The following is a 21,010-nucleotide window of genomic DNA, read 5'->3' as shown; positions in this document are numbered from 1 at the left end:
GGCAGCTGAGGCAGTCGGCTGTATTTTCGTCTCCGGTGTCTTGCCTCACTCTCTTTTCAGTTCCAGGCTGAGGATCGTCTTTCGTGCTCAAAAATGAGTTGAGTAATAGTGGCCTCTCGGCTCCCAGCCTGCGTGCGCAAGCTGCTTCGCTGCCCCTTGAGAGGCCTAAAAATAGAACCTAAAGATAAATTTCCCAAATCCAGGAATACCTGAAGTGACTTTTTGGCGTTGCCAGAGGCACTTTCAGTCCCTTTAGTGTCCGTTGTTTATGTTCTCCTTTTCTTTCGCAACTCCTGAAATTCAGACCTGCTCGGTCCTACTGAGTCAGTTCCAGCAAGGTGTGCCAAGAATTCGGTGTCCGTGGTAGAGCTTGTGATGGAAGTGGCGGTCTCAGAGGCGTATTTTGCAGCTGAGTGAGGTGAACAGTGTCTTTAAAAAGAAACTTCTGCTTTAGCAAAGTTCTTATCACCACATAGGAATCAACAAAAGTTACTCTGCAACTGGACAACAGTTACTTTTTAGTTGCCATTTTTGGGTCAATGCTGCTGGCAGCCATCTTGCTGAACTGGGCCTTACAGCAAGTAGCATTGCAAGAGCTAAGAGAGTGTGGTTTCTGAAGGGATTCTCATTTTCCTGTGCCTACCTGTCAGAAACAGTCTTTGAGAACTTGGCATCTTGAGCACGAGTGTGAACTCGCCGCTTGGTTGTCATGGGCTGTTCCAGTAAGTGGCTGCAGTCACCAAATACCTCACCCGTGTGCTTCAATGGATAAAATGTTTTACGGGTTTCTTTTTTCAATACCTACCAGTTCAGTCTGTAACATGGATGTTCAGGATGATGGGAAACCGCTGACAGGTTTTGTCTCAGAAGCGAGTTCATGAGGATATTGATACAAAGGCACACCAGTGTACAGAAGGCATGACTGTTTTCACTTTCATTACTGCAGCTGGAATCAGTTTGAGTCAGTGCCTTTTCACTACATTTTTAGCACAGACTTGCAGGAATAACTCATTTCCTACGTTTAAGTGGAGCTTTGGAGGCTGGTAGTCATTTTCAGAAGAATCACTAACTGGTAATTACTTTCTGCTCTCGCCCTTCACACCATCCACCGTAATGCATAGCCTCTGGGTGTTACCACATGCTGAACGAGGGGAGCTCTGACACACAGAAAAACAATGAAGTGATGTAAGTTCTAAAGAGCCCCCCACACACCCCTTCCCTGTGTCAGATGGGACTGGTGGACTGCTTTACTGGGAGAGGAAAGGGGGGCTAAGGATGGGAACCAGGATCCTGTTACTTTGGTCTTTAGGGCTAGTACATATTTGCTTCAATTTTATTGATGTCTTGCGCTTCATACGCAAGTTTGGCCATTAGCTGTGCTGGGGATTATGTCCTCGCTTCTGGCCTCTGTCTAGGGACAGGCTTGATGCAGTCTTTGAATTTCCTTTTAATTCCAAAACTGCTCTAAAGCTACATTTTGTGTTCAGTTTATCTCTTTGTTGAGTCAGTGAAAGAAAGGAGCAAGAGGGAAGGTGTGTGAGGGAGCTGACAAAAGGGGTGAGTAGGTGAAATGATCTGGAGGACGTGCACCAGGCTGTCTCTGACGGGAAGCTGATTGAGGAGCTTTAAAAATTACCTAGGTTAGCTGTCTGTCCTACCCTTCGCTGAAGTTTACCAGCATGGGTAGGAGTGTTGGCAGGAGAGAGCCCCAGCCCGTGCCTTAGGCTTTCCTGCTTGGTATTTTCAGTTCAGGCGCTCTCATGCACGGATGTCAAGGGATTGTCTGAGCGTGGTTGAGGTGCGCAGACATATTTTGCTCCATCAGCTCAGTTACAGCACGAGGAACCCCCATGCAATGAGGGCAAATGGTGATGATGATAATATTCTAAATTGCTACTGGAAGATGGGTAGTGCTTGTCACTCGAAGTCCTTACCCTTGTCTGTAGGGGAAATAACATCACTCTCCTGTGTAGCTGACATGTAATTTCGTAACACCTTCGTTTCTTTGTCTGCAGAACTGTCAGGTCAGGTAACCGAAGCTGACCCCGCACATTTAGATGCCTGCATGCTGTTTCTTGGAGCCCTTTATTCCATTTTTAATGCCTCCGAGCTTTTAGATTGCTTTAAGTGCAGTAGTGTACTGACAACATTGATCCGGCCCTCCCTTCTTACTTAGGAATCTGTTAGATTCAGTTCTTCAGTACTAAAACTTTTTTCTCACATTCAGCAGAACCAAGTGGACCTCTTGCTGTGCTCTTCAGCACTGCTGTGTGTCAGGAGGTATCTGAACTTTCTTTCCAGATTTATACAGCTTTTGGTTTATTGACAATTTTGGTCCAAAAGCTTCCACTTGCTGCCCAGTTCCTCTTCCATTTATTTTTATCTTGTGTCCCAGACTGGTTTTTAGGCCACACGGCAGTCTCTGCATCGCGAGGGACAGCCACGCAGTTTCGGTGACAGTTTATGTAGCCAAAGTCTGGCAGCGATTTCTTAATCAAAGGCCTTTGGATCAACATCTCATGTGCAGAGGGGTACAATTTACATTCACACTCGGAGCAGGCTAAATAGAAATATTGTTTCTTTCTGGTGTCCCTTAGCTCAAGTTTTAAAATCTACCTGCTAAATTAATTTCCAGTGTCCAGGAGCTAACGCTGGCGCAAGGTCCTTACAAGTAGTTTTTGTCCACTCTTTTAACTGCAAGATCCTGTCTGACCTGACAATGTATTAGTTCAGTTTTCTTATCTCTTTCTCAGTTTTCCTGGAAATCCCAGACCTTTTAGGACTTTACCAAGACCACATTTTAGGTTGAAGGTGGAATTCACGAGCTTCTTCCAGGACGTACCCAGCAGCCTTTCTTGTGTCTTTCTGGGTTCAGAGAATGGATCTGTAATGTCTCACATGGTCATTGAAAGGGATGGATGTCGATGTCTTATGTCTCGCCCTCTTCAGTCAAGAGAGGAAAACACGACTTTCCCAGTGCTGACAGTCCAGGAGAGACATGTTTTACAGATCCTCCTTTTGTTCACTTAAAATAATGTTGTCTCATTTCCAACGTCTCCTATACTACCAGGGCTTATGCGAAACTTGAAAACCTCTTGGAAACAAGCTGGCTGCCCTCATGGGCTTGCTTGGTATTGTTCCCCCTTTTAAGTGTCAGAGAAAGGAGCCAATACCGCATAGTCTGTCTTGGAAAAACCTCTATCTTGAGGGTCAGGGGGACCTTGGGTAACACCACACTGTAGGTATGTCACCCCTCTCTGATGTACTTTTAAAAATGCAGTGAGTGCGCCAAGTGACGCACTGCTGCCACGGTCTGCGTTCGTGCTGTGTAGCTGCTTGCTCTGCCATTTCCACCCAAGGTTTGATTTCTTCTGGTTCTTTTGTCCCTGAAAGAGTGAAATGGAGCCAAAGTGCACGGCCAACACCGTTGTCCACAAAGCTTCCTACTCTTTGCCAGTGCTTGCTGCTTGCTTGGGATGAAGGAAGACTTTATTTTATTTTTTTTGTCGGAATCAAACCCACCTGTGCAAAGTTTTCTGTTCCTACCTTAGACGCTGGCACATCTGGAATACTCTGAGAAAGTAGTCTGGTGCCCACCAAGGGAGGTTACAACAGTCTGCCACTGTTGCGGCAGGCTGAGGTACAGCTTCCAAGAGCTCCTCGGGAATCAGTTCGTTCAAATTCATATTTCTTTCATAGAGTGAGTTATTTGCTCTATTAGATTTTGAAGGAAATTACTTAATCTGCCTTCCTTCCATTTCTTTGCTGTTTGATTTGCTCCATTTTGTCAAGGCTAACGAATTATCTGTCATATTTCTTGTGGTGTAGTGGGCTAGAGCTGCAGTGACTCCTGTGAAGGTATTATGGAAAGGTGCTTATGTCCTAAAAAGAAAACCCCGTTTTTCATAAACACTTGAATATTTCTACTGGCTTGCTAGGTTTAACTAATAGGCCTTGACAGGCTAAACTTACAGCTCTTCCTGTCAGGGGAGCTGCAGCATTGTCCTTTAATTCCCCTATTTATCTGGGATATGACACCAAATAGACTTGAACTTTTGTTTCAGTGGCGGTGGTTACATGCGATTTCAGATGAGTCTGACTAATTCTTTTAGGCAAAACATCTTACAGTCAGCAACATCTTGCAGACCACTTCTTTTCATAGATAGCTTCATAGCTATTTCCATCTGAGGCTAGTAAAGTAGTTATATTTACTGACAGAAAACGCCGTGCTTTGAACTCCTGCAACGGGTGACCGGGAAAAATGTTCTCCTTCCTTAAGAACAAGTCTGGTTTCTAAAAGACGAGACAACAAAGAAACCTGTCAAAAATGGAGATGAAAATGGGGGGGTGGCTGGAAAGGGGGGATCAGTTTCACTCAGCCTCGTAACTTCTGTTTTCTTTGCCAGTTCTAAAGCGGATGACTTATCGACTGCTATTCTGAAGCAGAAGAACAGGCCTAATCGGTTAATTGTTGATGAAGCCATCAATGAAGACAACAGTGTTGTGTCACTGTCCCAGGTGTGTCATCTATAAAAGCAAAGCATTTAATCTGGTAATTTGCAAGCTGTTGCTGTGTGTTAACTTGAAATGTAACTTTGCAACCTGAATTCAAGTATTTGTGTCAGAAGCTGCAGCTGTTACGAGTGAGGGAGGGTTGTCTTGTCTTGTTTTCTAATAGTCTTCCGTGCTAAAATGTATTTTGATTCTCAATTTGCAGGATTCAGTTGAGCTTGTGCCCTTAGTCTGGCTTCAGGATTAGCTCTTGACCAGCGTAGTGGGAGCCTCTGTCCTTGTGGATTTAGTATATTGCTTCCAAGATGTAATTCTCCAAAGTCAAGTAACTCTCCTTCAGATGCTTGAATTCTTGTTTTGTCAAAAGCTTGTTCTAATGCTGTTACTATTTACAGGCAAAAATGGATGAATTGCAGCTGTTCAGAGGAGACACTGTTCTGCTAAAAGGAAAGAAGAGGAGAGAAGCGGTCTGCATTGTTCTGTCAGATGATACCTGCTCAGATGAGAAGATTCGCATGAATAGGGTTGTTCGCAACAACCTGAGAGTGCGCCTGGGTGACGTGATCAGGTGAGGACTCGTCTGCTAACTGTTGCGTATCCCTGGGTTGCCTAAATAATTTGTGCGCTGGCTCTGAATTGATCCGCAGGAGGTATTCTTACGTCTTCCAGAGGAGATCGCAGAAGAGTTTTCAAGTGCATAGCTTACCTCGGGGATCTCTGTTTACTTTTGCATGTGTTTCTGGCTGTGTGCACATTCAGATTAATACTAAAAAATAATGCTAAAGATTCTTGAAGTCTCCTCAGGACCTTTATGAGCCCAGGTCCTGTCATTAAACTGAGTGGTTCAATTATCCCACTGTTGTCACAGTCAGCTTCCCAAATTCACATTGTCAGGTGAAGTCGCAAATTTTTGTCTAAATTTTTAATGTCTACAGTGTTAACTGTGGAAGGCGTTAAGCAACATTGTAATTGATCTCGTAGTATCTGAGCTGCCCTATGGCAAACAGAAGTTAAAACTTGCTAGGAACAAGTGACGAAAACATGAAGCAGTCAAACAGCAAGACTAAAAATCCCTGAAGGATGTTTATAATCCGATTTTTGTTATAAAAGTAACTTTAAAATTAGGAATACTTAAAAAGCATTGCAGGGATTTTGTTGTGCAACGCTTGCAGGAAGTATTGGGAAAGCATTGAAGTATACATCTCAGCTTCCAGGAGACAGGTTCCATTCTGTGATGGGAGTAGGAGGAAAAACGTGTGAGCATTTCTTAAACATAAAAGTGCTAATTTGCAGGCTTAAATGTGGAAGGGCTGACAGCTCTTCCTCCTGAGCATCTTCCTAGTCTGGAATATCCTGCATGTTCTGGGAAAATTGGAGCCTGGTTTCTGACACTAGACTTCCCGGGGTGATATCTGGAATAATCTTTAAATGCAAAACGTGTTTCATACAAACTTTGTAGAGGAGAGGAATTAGGCTGTTCCACCCATTTCTCTACCACTAGAAAATGCAAGTTTTAAACACCACGGTAGTTGGAACTGAACAGTGTTTTGTGCCAGTCTGTGGATTTAAAATACAGGTGAATCCTTACTTTAACCTGATGTGAGGTTACTGTTGGAGTCGTCTCTAGTGTGACAGTTCAGCCTGGGCTCCCCCCTTCTCTGCCGGGACTGTGTCCGTAGTGGTCGTCAAGCCTTCCAAATGCATTACCGATTGTCTTAGCTTTGTTGCAAGGGTCAGAGAATTTTCACACTTTTTGCCCTCAAAAGTTTTTCTTGCTGATCTTATTGTGTTACTTTCTGTGGCCTGGTTTCTGCCAAAATCCAGATTCATGCACTAATCGCTTGCTGCTTGCGGTCTGTCAGCTGTTTTCCTTCAGGGGCAGACTGTCTTTTCCTTTACCCTTTCTGTTGTATCCTCTCTGTAAAGCATGTGGTGCAAGAGTCTATTAAGAGTCCCTAACAAAAGTCACGTATGAGAAGTTGCATGCTCAGCTGCAGTTCCATGTAGGCTTTTCTTAGCTGGCAAAGCCAGCTTGAGCTTTCTGCCACGGCTTGATACTCTGAGCTATCGCTACCATAGGCTGTTGTCCTACACTGCAAAATAATAACTGTAGTGTTTATTTAAAAGGGGGGAAGGGGCCTTCGGACTTTAACCTAAATATCAGCCTCCACAAAGCGGGACTGACAAGACACCTAGCTGCAAGCTGGTTACACCTGGTTGGTACTGTGAGAGCCTTTGCTCAGAATCAGGGTTGTCAGTAACAGGGGCTCTGGTCTCTGTAGTAGGTTAGAGGGAGGAAGGAGCGAAGAGCTTCCCCCAGCTCCCTTTCCCTTGCAGCTGGTGCGGCAGTAGCTCATCGCTGAAACCAAAGTTAGCTCGTGACTCTCACGGGTCTTTAGGCTGCATTAGTAACTTGTGAACATGCCTTGGGGATGGCTACGGAAGAGCAAGGTGGGTAGGAAGAAAGCATGAAACTCCCCAGCGGCCTTAGATAGGTCTGAGAGGAGTGAAGGAAGGTGTGTGTTGTGAAGACTAGCTTGTGACGGGCATGATTTTTGCCTTGTGAGCATTGAAATGTTCTTATGCGGGCGGGAGGTCTCACCAGGGCTTTGGAGGGTCCTTTCTGGCATTTGTACTGGCCTGGGAAGGGGCATCACTGCCTTTTCCAGACGCGGGTGCGAGTCCAGCATGATGTGGCTAACTGGAGTTTTCTTCTGTTGCAGCATCCAGCCTTGCCCAGATGTGAAATACGGCAAACGTATCCATGTGCTGCCAATTGATGACACGGTAGAAGGGATCACGGGGAATCTCTTTGAGGTCTATCTCAAGCCGTACTTCCTGGAAGCATACAGACCCATCAGGAAAGGTAATAGTGCCTGTTATTGAAGTCCTGATGGCAGCGAGTGTGAGCTAGTCCTGAGACTGAATAAAGAGAATTGCTAGAAGCTTGCACAGATCTCTGCGAAGCATTAGCCTGACATCTGTAGAGTGAGATGTTGCTGGCGCTGATTTAATTTTTTCCTAATCTTCAGAAGAAAGGGTGATTGCTGGCTGGCAGAGCAGATTGATAGTTCTCCTGTGATTTTTTTGCTACGTGAGATGGGAGAGCATCAGAAAAGGCTCAGGTAGAAGTCAGGAGAAAATCTCATTAAACTAAGTTGCTACCACTTAATAGAATTGGGGAGTTGCCTGCATATTAAGCAATTGGTTGGGTGTACCAGCTGGTACCCTGACTAAATTAACTTCTTCAAAGTAATCTAATTAATAACTGGGAGAGTGCATAGAAAAGCAAATGCAGTTTTGGAGTTGTGCTAGTAGCACTTCTGCTGGAACAAGTAGGTCCTAATACGCTATAAACACAAGTTGAAGTTATCCAGCTTCTGTAGCCCAGTTTAGCCCGGAGTCATAGTGCAGTATTATATATTATTCTGCTTCTGGAGGCAAGCAGTTTTAACTAGTAACAACTAGCTATTATAACTTCAAAATGAGTTTTTATTAAGTTAGTGCTTTCTGCCTGTTTTAGAAATGTTAAATTGAAACTGAATGGAAAAGAAATGTGATTCCTTGCCTTTGTGTTTTGTATTTAGGCAAAGTATTCTTTTCTATTGTTTGCTGTTTGTTACTGGATGGAATTTGAGAACTTCTAACTGCTGCGGATCTAAACGGTGCTCGGGTAGTCACAGTACATGCAGCTCTGGAGTTTAAAATGCAGAGCGTTGTTACAAATGCCAGCAGTGTATGCCTGTGTAACCCACTTCCTTGTCCTCTGGGGCTGCTGGTAGTACAAGGGTTGACACTTTGCAGACGTCAGTTGCAGCAGGGTACTGAAGTGTGGGGTTTTACAGGTGACATCTTCTTGGTGCGTGGAGGGATGCGCGCAGTGGAGTTCAAAGTGGTGGAGACAGATCCAAGTCCGTACTGCATAGTGGCTCCGGACACGGTGATCCATTGTGAAGGAGAGCCCATCAAACGAGAGGTGAGCAGAATCCAGCCACGCAGTTCTCCTACTGAATCCTCTCTGTCCGAAATCTGTTCCTGTGGCAGTACTTGAGAGCAGCAGTGTTTGCAGTTCCTGTTCTGGCATTTTGTGTATGTAGTGGTTAGAAACCCCGGGAGATGAGCTGCTGCTGAAAGTAGTCAGAGAAATGTACTTCCAGTGTCCTTCCTCACATGCTGAGACAGCACCGGCGCGTAGGTTTGCTGACGAGATGTCATACTTTGGCAGCAACTGGTTTTGCATCTGTGTCTGGATACCTCAGGCTGGACCTAGATGCATCTTTTAATTCCAGAGTTCCCTTGATCCGTAGCAGGAAGAGCTTACAATGTTGCTAAATTTCATGCCACATGAAAAGAAAGCAATTAGTGCTTTTTCAGTGAGAAATTTGAAATCTCAAAGTGATTGACTTGAAAAAAAAATTTCCCCGGTCCCTTAAGGTGTCTAGCATTGAGTGTCCCAAGCTTGAGGAAGCTTGGGTGGCTTGTCTGTCAGGTCTTGGCCACCTTACTGTTACAGAGTAGGAAATCTCAGAGAAATGAGCTAAGGTGGTTGCATACTTCATAAAGTAAGTGCCTATTTACTACCTGCAAATCAGGGTGAGTGCTGGTTTGTAGTTAGCTGCCTTCTGAAAAATTCACCTCTATGTGACGCTTGTGAGACTACATCTGGGCACCCCACGAGTCCAGTTTGGGCTCTTCAGGACACAGCAGAGAAGATAGGAACAAGTTCAGCCAAGGCCACCGAAATGATGAGGAGCCGGAGGTCAGAATGAACGAGGAGGGGCTGGGAGAGTGGGATGATGCAGCCTGGAGAAGGGAAGGCAAAGGGGCAGGCTTGCTGGCGACTGCCTGATGGGAAGGGGTGGACGACCGGGCTCTTCTGAGAGCTGTGCCCAGGGGCAGGACTAGAGGCAGTGGCGTAAGGTGGATCAAGGGAAATTCCCAGTAGATACTAGGAAAAAGGTTTCCCCCAACCCTGGAGCAGGGAGCAAAGAGGACAGGAATCTCCAAACCTGGAGACCTTCAGTGCTTGATAGGGCCAGACCCTGAGTGACCCGCTTGAGGTAGTACTTCCTGTTTGTGGGGCTTGGACTGAGCCCCTCTGAGATTCCAGGCTCTGTTATTTCATTATTTTAGTGTGGCCTAATGTTACAGATAACTAAGGCCAGTAGAAATTTGGACAGCCAAATGAATGGATGCTGTAGAGCTGTACTGGAAGAGTTGGTTATGGTTGATCTTATCCATGTGTCTGGATCTTAACATTCTCTGTTCATTTGATTCAATCCTAGAAGACAACACTACATCTGAGAGCTGTATGATAGCTCATGCAGTTTGTGGGGTTTTTTTTAATGCTGGTGTTAGGAAGGTGTTTCCTCACATGTTCTGGACACAGATTAAAGTACTGGCAACTTGTAAAGTATGTCAAGTAGTTAGAGATATCGCTTCCAGTTTAAGGAATACGTATCTTTTATACTGAGCTTCACTGTCTATTGCTGTCTTTGTTAGCCACGTCAGAGGGTCACAGAGCTCGTTTTGCGCTAGAGTCTGCAGGGAACCTGGCAGCAGAGGCTGTCATTCAAGAGGGTGGGCTTCAGTGAGGTCTAGGTACATGCAGGCAATTCCCTTTGTATGTCTGGGAAGACAGAGCTAAGAAAAAATTGTAGAAAACACCGGGAAGACTTGAAAGTGAGAATCTCAAGACAGCAAAGAAATAGCTACGAGCGAAAACGCAGATTCCTGGCTTTTGTAGACTGGGAGGGTTGTTGAACTATTGTTTTCACTCAAATGTTTAATATATTTCCTTCCGGATAGGATGAAGAGGAGTCACTGAATGAAGTGGGCTATGATGACATTGGTGGCTGCCGGAAGCAGCTGGCTCAAATCAAAGAGATGGTGGAACTTCCCCTCCGACACCCTGCGCTCTTCAAGGCCATAGGGGTGAAGGTAAGTCCCCGTGTGCACCAGGTGGATGAGTGGGCTTGCCCTTGCAGATGACTTGTGATGTCAGAGGTTTATGAGGCATTGGCGGGGGCAATGAGTAATTTGTGGGGGTTTTTTTAATGCTGGTGTTAGGAAAATATTTCCTTACATGTTCTGGAGGCAGATTAAAGTACTGGCAACTTGTAAGGTGGAGTGATGCTTTGAATCAGCGCAGTCAGTTACTGGCAAGGTTTTTGTTTGTGTGTCATGTAAGGTAGTAAGGGTGTTGATAGCAGTGCTGTTCACGATGATGACAGCTGTTGCGTGAGTTTGCATCACAATTTCGGACTGGCTTTATCAAGTGCTTACAATTTCACTGTGAAGCTACTTAGGCATTCATACTAGCTCACCACTGAAGTCCCTTGCCTTTGTCTTCAGCCTCCACGTGGGATCCTGCTGTACGGTCCTCCTGGCACTGGTAAAACACTGATTGCCCGAGCAGTGGCCAACGAAACGGGGGCTTTCTTCTTCCTGATCAACGGTAAGTTTTGTGGCTGCTTTGGTGCCAGATCTGCTGTGTGCTCATTCATCCATCTTATGGTAATGAATGGTGTTCATAGGGCTTGTAGAGCCATGTTGTCTCCCTGACATCCTTCCTTACCTCTTTCAAGCATGCCTCTGGGGAAGCCATTTCTGTGGAAGCATCTGTAGTGGCACTTCCCTTCGGCTTGATTGTGTTGTAGCAGGGTGGTTGGAAGACAGCTTTGCGACGCAGGGACTTGGAGTCTGGCTGGCTGGGTGTTCGTTTATGTTGGTGCAGGCAGTGCTGGGAGTGAAGTGCTGAGATTATTCTAAGTGTATGGGTGCAGGACACTTGCTTCTGTTGCTGCCACCACGTCCCATTCAGAAAAGAAGCTGGTCTGCTGTGGATTTCTCTCTCCCCTCAAGTGAAGCACAACCTGTTTTGTTTCACATAACGTTAATTGGGAGGAACTTTACCGAAAGCTATAATGAGCACCTTGGGACTTAGCTACAAGTGACAGAACCTCCTATTGAGTAACCTACTCTCACCTGTAGCAGTTGAGATGGTTACTGGTTTATGTCCAGTAAGGACCAGATTCTGGATTTTCCTCACTGCCTTTCTGTCCCATTTTACAATGGAGGGTGACCAGCAGCAGGGAAGTGACTTGCTTTGTATCTCAAGATATCAGATGTAAATGGGCTGGTTTTAACCATATGTCGCCCTTGTCATATACTTCCTAAAGTGTGTGGAAGCTGTCAGTGAATGCTAATGAGCCAGCCGTTTCTTTAGACACTTGTACTTCTATTGCATAATAAAAATAACATTGTCAGAGTTAGCGATGTGTTCTCTGTGTGCTGGTGCCAAGCCTGGAGCTGCAGGCAGCGTTGTAGACAGAGCTGGTATGAAGGGGTGAGTTACCTGTAATGAAACTCTCTTAGTACCTGCCCGCACCAGTGGCTCTGCAGCTGGTGCGCTTCAGTCAGCTCGCAGCTCTGCACTCCTGAGGGTCAGGTTTCTTTTTCTTGGGTCTGTTAGAAGCATGCTTTCTCTTCGTTACCGCTCCCATCAGCATGATGGAAAAAATCTGTAAAAACATAATAAATCTGTAAGCCTGCACTAGTGTTTGGTGATTGGAGATCTCAGGGGAACGCTGTCCTTCCTTCTGGGATTGATGTGCTTACACATTTTTATTTTTTTTAGTTATTCTTTGAGAGGAGATGGGGTTTGGGTTTTTGTTCTTTTTGGTTTTATTTTGTTGGTGTTTTTTTTTAAACTCATTTGTAGGATCTTACAGAGGTCAATGTATACCTGTGTAATGTAAGCTAAAGGCAGCTTCGGTATCATAGAGCTTTTTCCTTCCCTACCCTGATAATTCATCACCATATAATTTGATTGGTTCTCTTGCAAGCTAGGGCTGGCATTAATGGTGTGTGGTGGCACATTACAGAGGAGCTCACCGAGTGTGAAATAGGGTAAGGAAAGAGGCAGCTAAGGGTAGCTCATTGACTAGTGCTGCGTTCTGTTAGAGTAAACTGAAAACACCAGAATAATGATAGAAAGTAATTCTGCGTGCCGTTCTTGCCTGTTCAGCTGCAAATTTAGTGAATTCGGTGGATGGTATTTGCTTTGACTTGAAATACAGATACTCCCATGTGAACGTTGTACTAAAAGAATTCAGTTGCACGTCTTGGGGCTAGCTGCCTCTCTTCTGGGTGCCACAGTGCTGCTATTTTTCAGGTCCTGAGATCATGAGCAAGCTGGCTGGTGAGTCTGAGAGCAACCTGAGGAAAGCCTTTGAAGAAGCAGAGAAGAACGCTCCTGCCATCATCTTCATTGATGAACTGGATGCCATTGCTCCTAAGAGAGAGAAGGTAAGGAAAGCCTGTAGAAGGTAAAGAAGTATGTCCTTTTTGGTAGCAGCTGGCACGAATCTCTGCACTTGACTACAGGGTAAAGCAGTATTCAACTTAAGGCCTGATTTCAGTTGGACGTGAGAAGAATCAGATGCAGTTCCCAATGTTTCTTGACAGCTCGCGGCTGTCGTATCTGTCCGCTGTGGTGCAGTACCAGCTCCTGTGCGGTGTTGTAGAGCTTTTGGTCTAACCACTGCTTTCTCTCTCCGTAGACACATGGAGAGGTGGAACGTCGCATAGTGTCTCAGCTGTTGACTCTTATGGACGGACTGAAACAGAGAGCACATGTGATCGTTATGGCAGCTACCAACAGACCTAACAGCATCGACCCAGCACTCAGGCGATTCGGTAACCACGATTGCAGTCTCTTTCTTGTGCATCGCATACTTTGTTACAGGCTATGCTTCAGTGGCCTTGGAAGGATTGAGCAGAAATTAATACTAAACATCTTCTCTGTGTTACATAAACTATTGACTTGCCTCCAGCTGCTTGTTTGAAATTCATTTCTAGGCTTCCAGCCTTCGGTATCACTTTCTGTGCCGTATTAGGTTAGAACTTGTAGAAATAAAAAAATACTTTGAAGTGGAGAAGTGTGCTAGCCTCTATTAGGTAAAGCCATTTCAGGACACACTGAAGGGGTAAATGCTTAAGGGAATGTTCATGCCTTAGGTTGCAGAAGGCTCTGAATTGTCCGATTTCTTTCTTTTATCGATGAGAAGTCCGGTAGTTTCCGAGATTCATGTTTTTGAAACTTTGCATTGTGAATGCATGTCTGGTGTATGACCAGTCGGTAAAGTCTGTAATGGCAAACCACTCAAGTGTGCAGGGGAAGACGGCCTCTTAAATGTGTAGCGAGCCTCTGGCTATGGCTAGAGGAAGATGATAGGTGTATGTACCTTAGTTATTATTGCAGTAATACCTAGGTTTCCTGCCTCTCCAGATATTGGGGCAGTTCATGTCTTTCACCACTTGGGTACTGCTATGAAAGTTCTGAAAAATTAAACCTCTCCGTATTTGCAGACTCTTGTGATGGGAACACAAAGGTAGAAATAAACAAAAACGACTCATGGTATGTTGTTTCGGGGAAGCATATTTTCCTAAAAACGAGGCTCAGAAAAAGTTACTAAACCAGCAGTCCTCTGTGTCGTACAGTCTTGAACTCTAGTTGATACAGTAGTCTCACTTTCCCTAAATGGCTGAAGCCTTTCCTCCTTCTCTGATGTGACTCTGCTGCTGTGCTGATAGATGCTGCAGAGAAACCCAAAGTTGGCATTTTCTGAAATTGTGTGTGTTTGTGGCTTGTCATCATGTTGTTCAGTCAGAGGAAGGCAGCAACCGCAGCTCCTCCACTTCGCAGAATCAGCAGCTCAACGTATGTGTTGTACTCCCCAGGTCGTTTTGACAGAGAGGTAGATATCGGTATCCCAGATGCCACCGGGCGCCTGGAGATCCTGCAGATCCACACGAAAAACATGAAACTGGCTGATGATGTGGATCTGGAACAGGTGAGTAGCGTGTTATTAGGAAAGCTTGTCTTTGCAGACAGATGTTCCCAATGCTCTGTTTTGTAGTGGAAGAGTTCTTAAGGCTTGATTGTATAAATGTAGTTGCTCATTTAGGACAGCATGAAACCGGGTGAATGTGTGATCTCTGGACTTCCTTCTAACTAGTTTACCAGTGACCAGAAATCCTCACTCACTAGTTAAGAATGGCACGGTGAAGTGAAGCAAATGTGTATCAGTCCAATCTGGAAGTGCCTTGCCACTGTCTTGCTGGGTTTGTTTGCTGTGGCATTCTCTTTAAAAGTAAAGCAGGCCTGAAACAGCTCACACAGATCTGGGTGAGCACTGTGGTGACGCTGGACACCACGCGTAAACTGGATGGTTCCTGTAATCTCTGTCCTGAACGAAGAACTGCAGTCCTCAGGGTTATCTTTCCGCACACCATCTGAATTCCAGTTGCAGCTTTGACCTCAAGTAGGAGTTAGAACAGCGGTGTCTTTGCCTGTTAAATACGTGGTAGCACTTGTCTTGAATCTGCAGCAAAGCACTGATGTTCTGGTCCTCTAGAGCTTTGTTGCACTTCCCAGTGAGTGACCAGAGCATGCATTGCCCTTGCAGAGCGCTTGCTTGTATCCCTGTGAGTCATAGTCAGTGCTCTGCTTTCAGGTGGCAAACGAGACCCATGGCCATGTTGGTGCTGACTTGGCTGCTCTTTGCTCAGAAGCTGCTCTTCAGGCTATCAGAAAGAAGATGGATCTCATAGACCTAGAAGATGAAACCATCGATGCCGAAGTGATGAACTCGCTGGCTGTGACCATGGATGACTTCAGGGTAATGCAGGAGTGCTCCTCTTTCTTTTGGGTGCACTATCTAATTGCTTATCTGAGGCAAGTGAACTTAATGTGTTAGAATTCATATAATGCCGTTTCTTCTAACGATAGTGGGCTCTGAGCCAGAGCAACCCTTCTGCTCTTCGGGAGACTGTGGTGGAGGTGCCACAAGTTACCTGGGAAGATATTGGTGGTCTAGAAGATGTAAAGAGAGAACTCCAGGAGCTTGTACAGGTAAGGGTTTCCAACAGATTTTTGCCTAGTCAGCTTGAAAAATAATTATAATAATAAAATCTAGAACTTCTTCAGATTCCCGTTTGGGCTGTGAACAGGGTAAATGCAGAGGTTTTTTATGGTATTTGCTTGTAACGGACGAAAAATACCATGCTGCTCCATCTCAGTGAACTTGGAGAGGAAGGTGCTGGGAAGCAGCACCAGGCTTTCCTTAGCCGAGTCTACAGTGCCAGGGTGAGTGGGTGTTGTGCTACATGCAGAAGCAGCAGTAGTTCTGCTTCTCTTAAGTGGAGAGCAGCGGTGGGACCACTGCTGAGAATCCTTTTACGTGGTGGCTTTATGTGCCAGAAAGCGGATGAAGATTCTTGTACAGAGAGCCTCCGAAGGGCTTCCCATCAGCATTAGCACAGGGACAGGTGAGAAGTAATTGTGAAGCCTTCCACGACGGGAAAGACGGACAAAAAGTCATGAATGGTCTGTGGAAACTCCTGGTGGCTGCACTGGGACGGTTTGGCTTTGATACGTTCCCGCTTTCAGGTGGCGCTGTAGAAACATTCTGTCTGTGAATCAAAGGATCTAATTTTGTGCTGTTAAAATCATCACCTATCTCTGACCTCATTGCTGAGGATAAACGCTCACATCAGACACCTTGCCTGTCTCTGGAGGGCAGAGCGGATAGGTTAGATAATGAGCTGTTCCCTTTTGCTTCTGCAGGGCAGAGTGAAGTTGGGGTTAAGCGTGCTGGAAAACTACCTGAACTGGTACTTAGTTCTTAGAGGTAAATAGGTTCTTTAAGGCAGCTTTCCAGTTTAGCCGTGGTGCTTTTCGAACCGGTGTCCATTTAAAAACTCCAGTGGCACCGAGCAGGCAGGATCTTGTGTTTAACCCACCAGAAATCTCCGGTAGTGTTTCTGGTAGGAGGAGAAACAAAACTGACCTAGAGAAAGATGTCCCTACCCATGGCAGAGGGGTTGGACTAGGTGATCTTTGAGGGTCCCTTCCAACCCAAACCATTCTGTGATTCTGAGTTACAGGCCTGTTCTGGCTCATCATGAGAGGTTTTTGTTTGTTTGTTTTGTTCTCCTTCAGTATCCTGTGGAGCACCCGGACAAGTTCCTCAAATTTGGTATGACCCCATCGAAAGGGGTTCTGTTCTACGGGCCACCTGGGTGTGGTAAGACACTGCTGGCCAAAGCCATTGCCAACGAATGCCAGGCAAACTTCATTTCCATCAAGGGGCCGGAATTGCTCACCATGTGGTTTGGCGAGTCTGAAGCCAACGTGCGCGAGATCTTTGACAAGGTAAGTGTTTCTTCTGCTCCCTGTGCTATGTTTGTGCTGAGGTACCCCCAGAACTTGTGCCTCCGCTGCGTCTGTCTTACTGGCCTGGTTCTTGTTTGTGTCTTTTGTGTTTTCCCCACTTGCACTGAGAGCAGGGGCCACTTTCCTGATGCTGGGGGAATTAATCCTCTTCAGCAACATAGCTATTTAAACTGTTTTCTCTGGCTGCAATTTGCTTCTGTTGCAGGATGATAAATGCCCCAGTGCCTTAGCAGTGAGGCTAGCGTTAGGACGGCATAGATATCTTCCACATCCCTGAAAACTTACCCTGACACCTCATTAGCTGTCACCATCTACAGGTTTTCAAAATAGCCTGTGGGTTCTTGTCCCGCAGTATACATGGCTTAGAAAGGAGCGCACTCCTACTCCCCAGTTGCCCCGTAGATGGTGTTGCCTCCTGTCCCAGAAGGTATCTGTGTGGATTATCCTGGGAATCTTCCCTCTTGTGGTCAGGGAAGGTGCTGACAGAACAAAGTTGGAAGGAGAGTGAGAGAGAAAAGTTTAGGTTGGGAGGGAACCTCAGAGGCCATCTAGTCCAGCTGTTTGTCCAGAGCAGGGAGATAACTTGGAAATTCGATCAGGTTTCTCAGTGCCTCGTGTTCTGAACACGTGCTAAGGGTGGAGAATCCCTGACCTCTCTGGGCCTGTGAGCTAGCGTTTGAGCTCTCTCATTGTGAAGAATTTTTTTTTTTTCCTTATTTCTGACTGGAATTTTCTTTGCAGCCGTTTGTGCCTGTGGTCTTTCACCCTTTCACTGCACACCTCGAAGAAAGATCTGGCTCCCTTTTCCCTATAACTACCCATTAGGTGGCTGAAGACAACAGCTGGATTTCCACCTTCCGTTGGATGTATCTCGCCTACTGATACTTGAGTGCCTAAATAACCAATTGACGTCCCAGGTCTTGCAGGGAGAGTTCTAGTCCAGGCAGATTGGCTCCAGCTTTCCCTCGAGGCGTTGGAGTTGCCACCCTTCTGCCTGCTTCACAGTGCTCCCAGCTTTGGAGAAATTCAGCTTGTTGGTTCAGGAGAATTTAATTGAGGGTTTGTGTGGCAGGAGACTGTTCTGGAGCAGCTCCTCCAAGCTCTCCTTGCAGCAGCAGTGCGCTGGTACTCCTCTGAGCTGCTTTAATGGTAGGGTAGGCTTAGTGTGACATCAACGTGCTCCTCGCCGGGTGGTGTTAAGATGGAGTAATTGTTCCCATTTGCTTTTTGCAGGCCCGCCAAGCAGCCCCTTGTGTGCTCTTCTTTGATGAGCTGGACTCCATCGCAAAGGCTCGAGGTGGGAATATCGGCGATGGTGGTGGTGCTGCAGACCGCGTCATCAACCAGATCCTGACAGAGATGGACGGCATGTCCACCAAGAAGAACGTCTTCATCATCGGTGCCACCAACAGGCCAGACATCATTGACCCAGCCATCTTGCGCCCCGGCCGCCTGGATCAGCTCATCTACATCCCCCTGCCTGACGAGAAGTCCCGGGTTGCTATTCTTAAGGCCAACCTGAGGAAATCACCAGTTGCCAAGGTAGGCTCTGCACCCTGACTGCGTCCGACTTGGGTTTGCTGTGTGCTGCACGTGCTCCTCACAAGCTGGGGACAGAGCAGAGGGCTGGTGGCCGCTCCACGCGGTACAGAGCTGGGAAACCTTCAGTCCCTGAAGGATGGAAATGAAGAGGTAGGGGGAGGCTTGAGCTCTGAGGCTAGGTATCAACGAAGCTAGGTGTTGGTGTGCAAGCACGGCAGGTCTTTGTCACATAGCGCGGGAACAGGAAAGCCTGTTACGGCAAGATGGAGAAGATTCTTGTACTCTGAAAGAAAAGTAAACACAGGGGTTGGGAATGGAAGTGGAAGAGGAACCATTGCAGTTAGTTGTTGCTGAACTCTGTCATAGGCAAGAGCTATGTCCCTTGCCTGGGCAGCAGGCAATAATGCAACTGACAGTGGATCAGAGAAAAGCAGACGTCCAGTGAGGGCTCAAGCTTTTTTTATGCCGAGCTTACCTTTTTAGGTTCTGTTGGGAAGGAAAGCTTCAAAGGAGGTTGCAGTACTGCCCCCTCAGTTGAGGGGAAGGAGGAGGAGGCCGGTTGTCTTGGTCTGCCTGTGCCCCATCTCCATTTCCAGTCTGACAGTGTTTTGTTTGACTCTTGATGCTGAGACCTGAGCAAATGATATCCTAAATCCACAAGTGCGGAGGCATTTACAGCCGCTTCATGGCGTCTTGGTGGGTGTGTGGGGAGCGTGACCTGCCTTCGTGTGTGGTTGACTTTTCCCAGAAACCAGAACCCTAACAGCTGATCTTTTCAAAAGATGTTTAGGCAGCACCTCGGTACCATGGGATCTGAAGACACCTCTCTGTCACCTGAGGTTGTAAGGTGTCAAGGAGAGGCCTCTTTTTTTTTTTTTTTTTTCTTCCCCCTTTTTCTTTTTTCCACCAGGATGTCGACCTGGATTTCCTAGCTAAGATGACCAATGGCTTTTCGGGGGCCGACCTGACAGAAATTTGCCAGCGTGCCTGCAAACTGGCCATCCGCGAGTCCATCGAGAGTGAGATCAGGCGAGAACGCGAGAGGCAGACCAACCCTTCCGCCATGGTGAGTGGGGCACTCTGAGCTTTCCCTGCCCACGAGACGGGCAGCCCGCCTCTGCCCGTGGGTGAGGCGTGGTGTGTTCCTCTCTGTAATCCTCGGGTGGGGACGAGTGGGCTCTCGGCACAGAGCGCGGAGTTGGAGCACTTTGTTCTCATCTTGCGGGAGGGCGAGGCCCTCCCGGGGTGCCTCATCGTCGGCGTTGCTCGGAAGGCCCCTGCCGCAGCCCTGACTCACGGTCTGCCGCAGTGTCCCTCTCCAGCCCCTGCCTCGGAGGAGCACCCTGGCCCGGAGGGAGGCTGTGGGCGGCCGTCGGGCCGCGGAGCTCGGGCACGCAGCTCACCTGGACCCTCTGTCCCGCTGCAGGAGGTGGAGGAGGACGACCCGGTTCCCGAGATACGCAGGGATCACTTTGAGGAGGCCATGCGCTTTGCTCGCCGCTCCGTCAGCGACAACGACATCAGGAAATACGAGATGTTTGCACAGACTCTACAGCAGAGCCGTGGCTTTGGCAGCTTCAGGTAACCGTGGGGGAGTGGGGGGAGGGCAGCGTGGCTCAGCCGCCCCCAGAGCAGAGCACCGAGGCAGCTTTCTGCTGGATTCTGGGTAACAAACCCCTCTTCCACCACACTTTCCCGTTCTCCCCAGCGTGTACAGCAGCCAGCACACAACGTGGCGGGTGTAGGCTGTGCTGCAGGTCGGTTTTAGCTGCTGTTAGTGCTCCTGAAGTCCATCAGCCCTTTTACACTTAACACAAGCGACATCCAGCAGCCGTGTGAGCCTTTTGCGTGACCTGCCGTAAGGCTTCATCACGTTTCTCCTGCCCGTCCTACTTGGCACCGGGGTGTTGGCGTGGAGGGAGGGGATGGTGCTAAGCTCTGAGGAGGCTTCTGAACGGCATCTCGTCTCTTCTCTCCCCTTCTGCACCGCTGCACGCAGGTTCCCGTCGGGTAACCAGGGCGGCGCCGGTCCGAGCCAAGGCACAGGAGGCGGCAGCGGGGGCAACGTGTACAGTGAAGACAATGACGATGATCTCTACGGTTAACTCGCTGTCCTCGGTGGACCAAACTCCACATCAGGCCACGTTGTACAGGGAAAAATCCAATGTTCAATGGACTCTCGGCTTCTTCATTCCTCAGTCAGAACAGTGTAGCTGCGCGTCAGACTTTGTACAGGGAATGTTTTCCGCAAACACAGATCCAGACCGTTGTTCAGCCGGGAGGCAGACAGTGAGTTAACAAGGAGGGGAACCGACTTAATTTCTGAGAAATTTCTGTTCTAGTTTATGTGGCAGAATCAGCAGCTTTAGCAAAGGGTACAACGCTAGCCTGTATTAAAAAAAAAAAAAACACAAAAAAACCACAAAAATAATAAAAAAAATTAATAAAAATCCCACAAAACTCTAGCCAGGCCCCCGCCCTTCCTTTGAGTGGTGCGGGCGCGGTCTGTAAACCCGTGTCCCAGGTGCTGTCCGAGCACTCCTCCCTCGGGTGGACTCCATCCCTGCCGCGCGCGGGGCTGCTCTTCGTTCTCGACGCCCCTTAGCTCACCTCAGCGGAAGAAGGGGGTTTGGCGGCACCCCTCCTCTGCCCCGGCTCGGCAGGAAGCTTCGCTGCCTGGGAGAGCCCGGCAGCGGGCGTCGGGGGCTGCTTGTC

At 47.3% G+C, this 21,010-nt stretch overlaps 1 protein-coding gene across 1 annotated transcript; it reads left to right on the top strand.

Moving 5' to 3' along the window:
- The first annotated feature begins 1,138 nt into the window (after window positions 1-1,138).
- Window positions 1,139-20,760, top strand: VCP (valosin containing protein). The gene is made up of 17 exons (XM_009330420.1): window positions 1,139-1,185; window positions 4,407-4,518; window positions 4,908-5,080; window positions 7,236-7,378; window positions 8,358-8,488; window positions 10,321-10,452; window positions 10,867-10,969; window positions 12,689-12,822; window positions 13,077-13,212; window positions 14,257-14,369; window positions 15,033-15,197; window positions 15,308-15,430; window positions 16,520-16,732; window positions 17,987-18,295; window positions 19,206-19,361; window positions 19,722-19,876; window positions 20,295-20,760. The coding sequence occupies exons 1-17, from the start codon at window positions 1,139-1,141 to the stop codon at window positions 20,398-20,400; spliced, it is 2,451 nt and encodes an 816-aa protein (XP_009328695.1). The 3' UTR covers window positions 20,401-20,760.
- Window positions 20,761-21,010: the final 250 nt, after the last annotated feature.

Source organism: Pygoscelis adeliae, unplaced genomic scaffold, assembly GCF_000699105.1.
Source record: "Pygoscelis adeliae isolate BGI_AS28 unplaced genomic scaffold, ASM69910v1 Scaffold628, whole genome shotgun sequence".
In the NCBI taxonomy this organism is placed as follows: domain Eukaryota; kingdom Metazoa; phylum Chordata; class Aves; order Sphenisciformes; family Spheniscidae; genus Pygoscelis; species Pygoscelis adeliae.
This window is presented reverse-complemented; position numbering and strand designations above follow the sequence as displayed.